This window comes from Syngnathus floridae, chromosome 14 (assembly GCF_059516105.1).
Source record: "Syngnathus floridae isolate MCC-2025c chromosome 14, RoL_Sflo_1.0, whole genome shotgun sequence".
Lineage (NCBI taxonomy): Eukaryota > Metazoa > Chordata > Actinopteri > Syngnathiformes > Syngnathidae > Syngnathus > Syngnathus floridae.
Genome location: NC_142426.1, coordinates 11,443,828 through 11,456,221, shown reverse-complemented (window position 1 = coordinate 11,456,221; position 12,394 = coordinate 11,443,828). Strand labels below are relative to the sequence as shown.

At 43.1% G+C, this 12,394-nt stretch overlaps 1 protein-coding gene and 1 non-coding gene across 5 annotated transcripts; one reads left to right on the top strand and one right to left on the bottom strand.

Moving 5' to 3' along the window:
• Positions 1-2,349: 2,349 nt before the first annotated feature.
• Positions 2,350-12,092, bottom strand: crsp7 (cofactor required for Sp1 transcriptional activation, subunit 7). 4 transcript variants are annotated; one of them, XM_088395853.1, is made up of 5 exons: positions 11,974-12,092; positions 11,775-11,827; positions 9,469-9,652; positions 8,345-8,419; positions 2,350-5,908 (listed from the first exon to the last, which is right to left on the bottom strand). In XM_088395853.1, the coding sequence occupies exons 3-5, from the start codon at positions 9,538-9,540 to the stop codon at positions 4,241-4,243; spliced, it is 1,815 nt and encodes a 604-aa protein (XP_088251979.1). In that variant the 5' UTR covers positions 9,541-9,652; positions 11,775-11,827; positions 11,974-12,092; the 3' UTR covers positions 2,350-4,240. The 4 variants fall into 4 exon arrangements, with proteins under 4 accessions (XP_088251979.1, XP_088251981.1, XP_088251980.1 ...); XM_088395855.1 differs by lacking the exons at positions 11,775-11,827; positions 11,974-12,092 and adding an exon at positions 9,796-9,944; XM_088395854.1 differs by lacking the exons at positions 11,775-11,827; positions 11,974-12,092 and adding an exon at positions 9,727-9,932.
• Positions 12,093-12,315: 223 nt separating this feature from the next.
• Positions 12,316-12,389, top strand: trnan-guu (transfer RNA asparagine (anticodon GUU)). Its single transcript has one exon. It is a non-coding gene; the product is annotated as a tRNA-Asn (tRNA).
• Positions 12,390-12,394: the final 5 nt, after the last annotated feature.

Below are 12,394 nucleotides of genomic sequence, written 5' to 3'. Positions count from 1 at the left end.
CGGCCGCCAATTAGAAAGCGCTCATGGTTTCGTCCAAAGAGTAAGACGGACTGACAAGAGAATTCCCCATTATGCTTAGACTTTGTGGTATTTTGGGAGGATAATTTCGGGACCAACTTTCTTTTAAAAAAATAAATAAATAACTAAGAAATAACTAATCATCTTGTTTACAAGAAATATAGCCAATTTATCATCATCATCATCATTATCATCATCATCATCATCATCATATAATTTGAGCCATCCAGCTCCTTATATCTTCTCCGGTAGTTGCAAAATACTGGTATTGTCACTGTAAAATGAAGTTACTGGAAGTGCTAGTGTCGATCTTTGCGCTAACCGTCCGTGTGTGTGTGTGTGTTGGGGTCTTTGCAAAACGCCACGATACAATATTTAATCTAGTAACCGCAATACAGTTAAACCTCAAAACCGATACACGTGCAGTACACGTAACTATCTTATCTTATCACATTGTCTTTGACAATCGATCCCAAACTCCTCCTACACCCCGCCCCTTTTCCATTCGTTAGGTGCCGATTGATATGAAAAAAGTCCATATATGGAAGGAAACTTTCCGAATTCCTGAAGGGTAGGAGTGCTCCAGGGGTCCTTCCCTGCATACCAGAAAGCAGTATACCTTAATCGACCCTTTTTTGTCGCACGTTCTTGACTCACTGTTGTAAAAAAAAGCAAGCGCGCCGAGCTACTGAGGTGACGTAATGTCGGCCCCCGCATCCCACACTACCAAAGTACATTATGCTACAAAATGACATGACTGTCCGAGTAAAAGTAACAAAGTACTTACAGTCTTACATTTGACTTATATGGAAGTAAATACACATACTGAAAAAAGAAACAAGACTTGTAAAAATTGAAGTACTTTGAATGATAACTGATGATAACTTTGCAAACTGGGTGGAAAACGTACCAATTGTTACCTAAATTCCCTTCATTATTTTGACTATTTATTTACAACAAATATGTATCCAGGCCAGAGGTGCAGCCCAAAAAAAAAACATCAAGGTGATGGCTCGGGTGAAAATGATTTCCTGAGTGGCCAGAGGCACATATGCACAACCTATTCAGAAAGCCGGAAAAGGTCAATAATTAAAAAACAAAGTTTTGCTAAGCAAGGTTTTTCCCCGGGCACGCCATCCATCAATATTTATTTTTAAGGTGGTTCTTACACTTGTGCTCACCCTGGGTATAAAATACTAACATTGCATTGCATACTGAACGTATCTCTTTTCATCTGTCTTTGTCAGCTACATAGAGTGTCAAGCAGAGATCAAACACTCTCTCACGAAATGCCAGAAAGAACTTCATTAACCTGTTCATCAACCTTTGTGCTATTGTGGTTTGTTTACCAAACCTTAACCTCTGATGATTCAACAGGATCTGGTTTTTATTTTTTTATATCATGTTGCACAATTACACATCATCACATCAATGGTTTCGCATGAGTCGAGCTTCACTAAAAACGGCCTGATGAAATGTTTATGTGCACACACAGCTGCTGGTGACATCATCCAGGTGTGCACAGACCTGATTCAGAGTAAACACCTGAGGGGAAAATCACGACTCATCCTGCTGAGTGTCTGTGAGACGGTGACGTCATTGACTAATTGACTAATAGCTGGGAGTGACAAACAAGCAACTTTACATTCTGACTGCTGACATTTTGGAGATGGTGAAAGAAGCCTACAGAGGTCAACTCTGAAGTTGTGAAACCGTGAGGCCCAAATACTAGACCAGTCTCATCCGCTCTAGAAAATTCTGAGCACTAGTGGAACAACTGCCTTGTAAAATGAATAAATAAATCACTACTAATGCCACTTTTGGCCTACTCACTCACAATCGCATCTTACAACCTTTCACTCTTTAAGTACTCATCTAAAAGTACCCAATAGGTAACGATAAGGCACTAGTAGTAATACTAGTAGTAATACTAGTAGTAATACTAGTAGTAATACTTGTAAGAGACAGCAGTTCTATTACTGCACTAAATCTGATGAGTGAGCACAAAAGGTGTACAAGTACATGGATTTTAAGAGGGACAAAAAAAAAAAGTGTTATGGGTCATTTGACATTCTTGGTATTTATCCAGCTTCAGGTCATAATAGGTCAAAAGCAGCACTAGTAATGAAAAACCTTTCAGCTAGTGCAATCGTGGTACTAGCGAGGTCAAAGATCAAAGTTCTAATAAAGAGACCTGATGCTGGGACCTCAAGGCTACCAATAAATGTTCAAACGGGCCAAGCGCACCCCCTTCTGGACGAGTTTATAACGACACTTTTCAGGAGAATAATGCACCTAATTCACAGAATGAATCAAATAAAAAAGCCGAGATTAAGAATTAGATCATTTTATTTGTCAAACAATTGAGAGATGTTAAACACTGAACAAAGATAACCCAGTCAAAACTCCTGAAAACATTCTTATCAACCAGTTGTAGCACTTATTGCCAGCTGTGGTGTGCACTTCTTCTGCCTTCCGCACTTGCACCCTCACAAAAATTCTGTGTACAAAAAAGAAAAAAAAAAAGACAGAAAACAATGCATATACCAGCTTCATACTGATCACAGGATTTGGAGCTTTCTTGACAAACTACCCGGCCGGCCACGACGACAGGGCCTCACGCGTGGAAGCAAATGCAGATTTACAATTTACCAAAGGCACATTGGTAGGGAAGAATGAGCAAGTGCACTATCCAATCTGACATCTAGTGGGATGATGGTGACGGGTGAGCGGAAAGGAAACGCAAAATCAAAAATGCATGCTCACACAAAAATGATGTGACTGACACTGGGCTCTCTTCTCTGTGTCTCCATTTTGTTTGGCTTGACAATTGAAAAATACTAGTTGAAGTTGGAATCTCGAAAACTGAACAGTTGGAATCTCGAAAACTGAACAATCAATAACTGCTTGGGCATGTGTTGATTAACGTACCTCTGGAGGTTCAAAAAATAAATGGAATGGGCTCTGTATGAACCAATACACTGGTGCTTTGAGATTCTGTCTTCCCTGTTTGAAATTACCGGAAATGGCAGTTTGAGCCACCGACACCTACGTGAGACATTTTTTGCAATATTGTACTTTATAAAAGCATCTTGAAATAAAATGTATGGAATTTGGTTTTGTCAATCATGCTGCTCCTTCTGGTGTTAGCCTGGAAGTCATGTTATACTTGGACTTCTGTCCGAACACCTCCCCAATAAAATTACCAAATTTTAAAAGAAATGGCTGAACAATTGCTCGTACCTTAATCTACTCGTAAATTGGGAACACTCGTCTCAAGGCACCAATGTACCTAAATTAGGATACATTACAATAACTGCAAAATACAGCACTAACTTTTGTGTAATACAGGAATATTATTCCAATTAGACTTCCTTTTACACCGTTGGGAGTTTTGGTTGTTTGAAATCATCTTCTTGAGCACACTTTTTATTTCTGGGTGTTGGAGACAGTGCATTACGGTGAAGGTCTATGGAATGTTAAATCCAAATGAATTTATGGAACAGGGCAGGGGGAGGGGGGGGCTCTTCGTGAAACATAAAGGTGAGACTGACAACAGTGACAACAAAAAATGTTATGGAAGAAAAAAAACTTAAATCAAAGTCCTGTAAAATGTACTAGCCAAAATAAATAGATGTGTACATGACAAGAACTCTATAATTTACTCTTTTATAATTCACATAAAGCTTCTGGTAACCGCCAGTATTTCAGACTCATATTTGAACATGGCAGATGAACACCAGTAACACCAGTATGACGGCCTGAACAGGACAGCTAAACACCAGCCCACCCTCATATTGAGCCATGTATTACAGGATTCAAAAAGGTAAAAAAAAGAAAGAAAAGTAGTATCAACCCTGTGAGCCTAAAATATTGGTGACCTTTTCTGCTAGCAGAACTCATTCTGCCCTCTTGTGACTGCTAGTAGCTGCGCTCTGCAACGTGGGACCTCCATCCTTCCTGCGACTTTCAGCTTGAAAAATGAACACAAAATCAGCCCTTGGTATCACAAACTCAAATATTCTTTTTAATTTCTCATCTTTTTTTTTTTAATACCAAAATCTCAATCACAGATAGAGGAGGAGGAGGCACGGGAGGGATGAGGGAGTTTAGCAGGCCTGGATTTTGCAACAAACAAAATCCTATATGATCTTATCTGTGTGGGGAGACAGAAAAACAAAAAAACAACAAAAAAACAGGAGTGGGGGGAAAAAACGAGCCCTCAGTCGAGGCAAACGTACGGCAGGATATTCAGCTTGCTTTCATCCCCGTGAGGGTCCAACGATATGCACTCTGTCCAGTCATACCAGGCGTCCTTGGTGTCCAAACACCCATTGACGCCGGGCCAGTGCTGGTTGTGTATCCTGTCCAGGTCCTCGTCGTTGACGTCCCGACTCACGCCCGGTAAATCCAATGCCGGGCTATCAACCTGCAAAACGTGCATTTGCCTCGACTCTTTCACTTCCTGTTCTTCCCTTTTCAGATACTGGGACATGAAAAAGTGTGCGCTCGGGGCCTGCACCCCGGACGAGGTGAGCACGTTGCTCTGAAGGTTCAAGTAGGACTGGATGATTTCGTTTCTGGACAGCTCCTTCCAGTTTGTCTGGTGAAAAGGATTGGGTTTGGCAACGGGGTTGGGCCCCGACACCGTGGCCTGCGGGACACCAATTTCAGTTCTCTGCTTGGGCTCGACGGGCTCGGGAGTGGGGGCTTCCTCGGACTGAGAAGGCTCTTTATGGATGAGGGGCTTAATCTGACGAGTGACAGGGTCAAACGTTAGCCTGCGTTCTTTTAACCGTACTGGCTTAGTGGTGTCCTCTATTTTCTGGCCATCTAAGTTGACAGAATAGTCTCTAGAGCGGTACTTCCTCCTCTTACACTCCGAGGCCGAAGTCAGCGAGCCGTCCGTGTCGTCCCAGACGGCCGGGGCCGCTTCGGGCGCGGGCTGATGGAGTTCTGAATTGTTTTGCGGGCGAGGGGGCGTGGGGGAAACCAAGGGGGATTCCAGTGTCATGGATAAGTCTTGTAGGGGCCAATGGGAGGGGGCCTCTGGTGGGGTTGTCCACGGAGTTGAAGACCTATGAGAAGAGTGAGCGCTTTGAGCCAAGGGGGATGCAGGTTGGGGTAAAGGCAAGGGTGAATCCCTGGGCGAAGGGCTGGGGACAGATGGTAGCATTTGTGCATATACTGCAGAGCGCTTGGTCGTGGCGTCTTGTTTTGTGCTCCTTGGACTGGTGGAAAGGCCACGGGGACTTCTGGCTTGATAATGCCCACCGCCACCACCGCCGCCGCCATCATCCATTCTTGCCTGCTGCTGCATTACAGCAACCTTGATTAAAGACGAAGTGCTCGGGAGTTTGGCCACACCGGGGGAGCTGGGCCGAGGCTTGACGGCATTGACAGGAATTCTGTTGATTTTGTCGTTGTCAAGGTGCTCTATCCGAGATCGGTCGGGGGACGGGACGACCTCCTGGTCGAGCAGGGTGTCCGGACTGGCCGCGATCCCATTGGTGGGCGGTGGCGAAACAGAGTTATCGTAAGGAGATAACTTGGACATTTTTTCCGGTAAGTGTACTCCACTGTCTCTGTGTTCCGCCCGGCGCTTGCGGCTGCTTGATTTTTCAGCCTTTGGCGAATACGTGTTGTGAACGTCATTTCGGACTTTGACTTCGGGGACTCCCTTCGCCGGCAAAGAGATGTCAGGTGGCGAGGCTTCCGTCCTGCAGGGATGTGAGCTGCCATTGGTGGAACCGGGAGCGCTCGCTGGGACCGCTGGTCCAGGTTCAATTAGCTTTTGCCAGTTCCGCAAGAGCTTCTTGGCCCGCTTGGCGAGGTCTTCATCCTTGGTCTTCTTCCGTACATCGTTGATCAGCTTTCCGAGTCGGGTTTCCTAATGCAAACGTGTGTTAGGGAGAGCTTAAACGCAAGAATGCCACTTTTCCACTGCACGGCCTCATCTCTCCTCATTTCAGTTTAGAGCAAGATAGTATTGCATCAGCTGGAAAAAGGCATGCTAACAACAATGTAAGGTGAAAAAGACTTAATTGGCAACTTTTTTTTTTAATCCAATGCATTTTTAAGCTTTTCTAAAACGCCAAAGGTGCTATAAGATGGAGCCCTCATGTTTATAGACATAAGGCGAGTTTTTCCAAAAGGGAGGCTGGAGGAGGGTCTGGCAGAAGAAGCTTGTTAATTGTAATGACAAACAAATCCCTGAAGATGGTGTCAATGCAGTGCATTTGGATTGGGTATTAGCACACGTTTTGAGTTTAGAAATGTTTTATTTCTTTTAAATTAGCTTTCATTTGTGTGGTGCTTTTCTAGCTTCAAAGTAATCGAAGAGCTTTAACAATGAATATTTGGTAGTTACACAGACAAAAAAAAAAAAAAAACATCCGGCAGGTCTTGAAAAATGAGATAAAGGGCTCTAAAACTGGCTGGCAATATTGGGGCTTCTGGACATACAGTGCCGTGAAAAAGTTTGTGAACCCTTAGGATTTTACAATATATTTGCATTTTTTTAAAGAAATAACGGAGACAAGTTCACAATAGTGTTACAGAATGGTGACACATTGCCATTATGGCTGAATACAAATTAATAGGACTATATTTTAACTATAAACACACAAGAATAACAAAATAATGAAAACGCAGTTGTGAATAAGTTTGTGAACCCTTGCCAACAGTCAGAGTTAATAGCTTGTTGCACCTCCTTTAGCAGCAATGACTTCTTGCAATCTTTTCTTGTAAGTACTGACGAGTCTCTCACATCGAGCTGGGGAGATTTTGGGCCACTCCTCCCTGCAGAACTGCTTCAGTTGTCCAAGGTTTGATGGTTTTCTTTGGTGCACTGCTTTTTTCAGGTCCGACCACAACATTTCTATCGGATTTAAGTCTGGACTTTGACTGGGCCACTCCAGAACATTGAATTTTTTCTTTTTGAGCCATTCCGATGTTGATTTACTTGCATGCTTTGGATCATTGTCCTGTTGCAGCATCCAGTTTCTTCTTAACTTGAGCTTCTTTACAGACGGTTTAACGTTTTCTTCCAGAATATTTTGGTAAACCTCGGAATTCATGATTCCTTCTATGATGGTAAGTTGCCCTGGTCCTGCTGCTGCAAAGCAGCCCCATACGAGTACTCGTCCTCCTCCATGTTTTACAGTTGGGATGAGGTGCTTTTGTTGATAAGCTGTGCTTGGTCGTCTCCAAACAAATCTGTTTTGATTTTGGCCAAAAAGTTCTATTTTAGATTCATCAGTCCATAAAATGTTGTTCCAAAATTCTTGAGGCTTTCCTATGTGCTCTTGAGCAAATTTTAACCGAGCTGCAATATTCTTTTTTGATAGTAATGGCTTCTTCCTTGCTACCCTTCCATGAAGGTTATTCTGAGCCAGTCTTTTTCTGATGGTGCTGTCATGAACTTCAATTCCTTTGCTTGAGAGAGATTTCTGAAGGTCTCTAGAGGTAAGTCTGGGGTTATCAGTGACTTCTCTCACCATCTTTCTTTCTGCTCTGCCTGTTATCTTCCTTGGACGACCAGATCTTCGAAGTGAAGTAGTTACTCCATGTTCTTGGTACTTGTAAATCACTTGTCTTACAGTTGAAACATGTAGCTGCAGATCTTTGGCTATGGTTTTGTAACCTTTTCCAGATTTGTGAGCTGCAATTATTGCTCCTCTGTGGTCTGGAGACAGCTCTTTAGATCTTCCCATTGCTAGATTTGTAATGTTTGTGTCCACGCAGGTATAGCTCTACTAAATGACAAGTACATTCAGGTGAGTATACAACAAGTGTGGCTTTAAGGTCTGTCAAGTCACATGAAATTACCTGAAGTCATCTAGTATTGAAAGACATGTCACACAGTCAGTTTTAACTTCTATAGGTGGAAAGGTTCACAAACTTATTCACACCTGTGTTTTGATTTTTTTGCTATTTTCTTATGCTTCCTGTTAAAACAGGGTTTTGCAGATTTGTGTCAATGCTAACTAGCCTTGTGTCAATATCCTGTAACACTTTTGTAAACTTGTCACCGTCATTTCTTTAAAAAAAGTGCAAATATATTGTAAAATCCTAAGGGTTCACAAACTTTTTCACGGCACTGTATGGCAGAGAATATAGGAATACATACAACTTTGAGGAGGATGTCAATTCCGCACTGTATTTCAATAATGGAAGCTGAATTTCGAGGACGGTATCCTCAAATCTGGAGGCGCAATGCACAACTACGAGCCACCGGTGTGGAACAGACATGCCAAGGGGATTGGGTACTGTGCAGTGGAAAAGGGGCAAAATTCGACATCCAAATAGAGTCAAATTCTCTCACCTCAAGTGCTTCTTTGGTGATAGGATACTTCTCAAGACAGGTAATCACCTCAAGTACAACCACCATATTGCATATCTGCAACAGAAAGATCATTTGCCTTGTGTGAGACGTGTAATGATCACGAGTGGGGCCAGGGTTGATGGTGAATCGAATGCCATTTATTTTCCGGATAGACAGATATCTGTGAGAGAAATTTCCCCTATCCAGTTGATGGGATACAAAACAAAGATTCCCCAGATGTAAGCTTTGCATGACACAACTAATACTAAAGATAGACAGACAGATACATTGTCGCGGTGCAAACTAGCAGGAGTGTAACGGGGCAAGTTAGCAACGAGCTACGGACATTAGCTTCAAAGCAAAGAGAATCGTTGAAAAGTACTCAGCAATGTGTCAACTCGGAGAAAAACTTGACTGAGGCAAACATAAAGGCGAACTTGCGTCACTGGGGCGTTTAAAACAACAGTCAATACGTCGTTTATGTAAAAGAAACAAGACAGTTTTAGTAAGCCAAAGTCTGTGTGTGTGAACATTTACCTGCGTTAACGTTAGCCGAGAATGCTAATGCTACCGAGTTGAGTCGCTCGTTTCCAGCTAGCTTCCCCAAGCTACGAGTTGGCTAGCCGCATCCGACACTTGTTTAACGGGGACATGTGAGCGTTTTGCGGTCGGCAGCCAACCTCTCGCCCATTAGATGTACGTGGACGACGTTTCCAAGACGTTTCGGTTAACCGAGCGCGCGTTTATTCGTGTTATTCCGGTGTAAAGTTAAAAATGCGACTTCCCTGCTTTGGTGTTAGGTGCTAGCACGCTAACTGAGAGGGCTAACGGACTACGAGGGTTCAAGCAGGCAAGGGGGGAAAGAGAAACAGCCACTGTTGCTAAATTAGCTTCCAAGCTGTCAACTCTTGTTACCCCCAGGGAGCCTCTCCTCCCTTTTTTGTGACACATTCACCATTGTCAGTGACAACCGACGAGCACGGGCCACAGATTTTCAAAGAAATGGCCACTAAATGCATACACGAGACTCGGGCGCCTTAAGTTGGGAGTTTGCCGGACTTGCATGTAAACAGGCTGGCGTTAGCAGCCCCCAGCCCCGTGATAGCCACTTTAGCTTTACTCACATTGCTCTGACTGTCGATGGCCTGCAGCAGCCGGTCCCTCATCTGCTGCGGGGTTGCCGAGACCGTTGTCATTGCCCGGAGGATGGAGGGAGGAATCCTCCAAAATGGAAACCGACAGACAATCGTGACTCAAACGCCGCCGCGGTGACTCGACTGGCGTCCGCACAGCATTTTTCTCCGTCGCCTGGAAGGTAGACAAGTCAGCCTTTTCCCCTTGCTCACATGGAGCCCCCCTCCCGAGTGGGATAATGTATGTACTGTGTTGTGTGGAGCATAGAAGAAATGCTGCCTGCCTTGCTCGGCGCTGGGGCGACTGGCGAGACTCACTAGCAGCTGCTGGAGCTCTCAACGGCCTCGCGGTGCATGCTGGGCGCTCGCTCGCTCGCTCGCTAGCTCTGACGTCCGCGCCGCCGACGCCGAGTAAACATCCACTGCGCGTGCACTCTCACTACCCGGCCTGCCTCCTTTGTACGCCACGGTACCTGTTGCTTCCCCCCCCCACCCCCATGTGGCTTAAGTACACACTATATATTTAAGTAGTTATAAATGAAGTCAGAGGTGGCAAAAGTATTCAATCTCTACTTAAGTAAAAGCACATATATTTGTGGAAATAAAAAAACAACTGGTAAAATGAGAAGTACTCATTCGATTCCATAAGAGGTTGCAAAAAAGTTTTCACACTATGTACTTAAGAATAAGATGCCTGTATAAAAAAGGAGAACTACTGATTCACCATGCCAATCATGGCCTGGCCGTGGCCTCTGTACTTAAGTAGAAGTACAGATAAAAAAATGAGAGACAAAGGAGAAGTAGGGATTTGACCTCTTATGAGGTGGTTAAAGTATTCACATTCTGTCCTTGTCTTGAATAGTAATAGATAATTGTGCAAAACAAACAGACACACTAGTAAATGTAGAAGTAGAGGTTCAGGTCCTTCAGAGGTGGCGAAAGACATGTTTTCATAAAAACTGCCTTGAATGTATTGTATGTAGTATTGCTCATGTACACTGTTTTCTGTGACGATCACAAGAAGAGAATCACACTCATGCACGTCAATGAGCGGTATGACTTTGGTCAGACGAGGAATGAGGACGAGTGCAATGAGGTTACATACAGCTCTTGCTAGCAGTTTTAAAATCACAAAATAAGTCAGGCTCCTAGCCTGTTACATTAGAAAATGGAGTAGCACCTAATGGTTCCCATTGCAATAAACTGCTGGTTTTGCTATAATGGACGTCCCTCCCACATTTTGCTCAAAGGCTCATAGGACGTAGAAATAAGGTGGTTTAAGTACCTCTCCTAAACTTGGCACAACAAGAACGAAACTATATAAAAGTTCATTGGCCAATTAAACAGGACTGATTTGAAAACCTTTTCTTTTTACAAGCTTTTGAGCATATTAAACAAAAATTGAAGCCTAGTTAAATTACTGTAATCAAAAGAATTAACTGGACAGCCTTCTTTGTCACAGCCTCCACGTTTTTATCCAGTCTATAAAATGTATATATGACAAACACACGGTTCCAATGGGTGAATGTGGAGCATTGTAAAACACTTTGAGCACCTTATATAAAGAGCTATGTAAGTGTCAATGTAGTAAATTGGCTTCAAATTGCCAATACTGTAGTATCCTTTTGTTGACTGTATTCATTATTCATTGTAATGAATAGGAATAGTTTTATATTATTTTCCAGCAGAGGGCGACAAAGACGTAGCAGTTAAAATAAACTAACGAACGTTCGCAAAAACACACATAACATTCCATTCTACATTTTCTCAGTGCATAAAAACAGAATTATGGTCGCATCTATTAAACAGGACAGTTTTTTATGGCGTCAGAATCGTTGCACATGACTTTCAAGTGATTGATGATTGATGATTGATGACCACTTAACGCAAGACTGTATCTGCTTGGAGAAATAAATGTGTATTTACGCATCTCTTTCATGCCTTATGTCGTACAGTACGTACAGTTATGTGTTGGTTCTTTGTGTATGTGTGTGTTGGGCATGTTTTCACCAAGTGTAGCAAATTTTAATATGTTCACCCCTCCTTGTTAGAATAAGTACCTCGCCTCCCATTTTAAAACGGTGAGCCCTAGCCATCAGTTTACTTTTTCTGTGTCTTCCTGGGACTACTCATTGTGATATACTTTTTGTAATATAATATCATGAATATACAGGGCAAGTGCCAGCTCTAGCAGGGCCACCACAACATTGCACATGATGGCCCAATAGTGCCACCGCCCAAGAAGTCTTAACATAGAACCTTATTTTACAAAGGGTACGAAAACAAATTGCACGCACCATATAGGGCACTCCATTCATTGCAGCCGCTCTGTGCCATAGAAGATGGATGCCTGAAATTTTAAGAAGTCATCTCACATTCAATTCACCTCGTAGTACTGCCTATATGTATTGGGGTTACGGTGTTAAAATAGCTCACGGACGGAGTAACAACAATAAAACATTTTTTTAAAAAATCGTCATTTAAGACAAAACTTACCATCAAATCGCGTTGACAAGAGATATTTAGGTAGAAAACTCCCAAAAGAGCAAAAAGTGGCATCGCGGACTGGCGACGGAGATTATTTTTTTAAATGGGCCGCCTCCTCGTATTGACAACTTCCTGTTCAAAACGTGCCTGCAGCGCTACATCCGGACACAGTGGCCAAAAAAATATCGCATCAGTAGTTATTTTAGCGAATGGTTATGGGTATCGGTTTAGGGCAGTTTTAGCTGAACTATTCACGTCCACCGTGACCTCCTGCGCGGCCCACATCATTTTTCGATCGACAATAAGTGTAAAGTCTTTAAGTAATATATTTTGAACCCGATGTGCATAACCGTCTCTGTGGCGCAATCGGTTAGCGCGTTCGGCTGTTAACCGAAAGGTTGGTGGTTCGAGCCCACCCAGGGACGCAGTT

Coding starts and splice junctions, on each gene's coding strand:
- crsp7 (XM_088395853.1), bottom strand. CDS start 9,540: ATGACAACGGTCTCGGCAACCCCGCAGCAGATGAGGGACCGGCTGCTG. Junction 8,420..9,468: donor CCATCGACAGTCAGAGCAAT/GTGAGTAAAGCT, acceptor TTTCTGTTGCAG/ATATGCAATATGGTGGTTGT. Junction 5,909..8,344: donor TCACCAAAGAAGCACTTGAG/GTGAGAGAATTT, acceptor CGTTTGCATTAG/GAAACCCGACTCGGAAAGCT.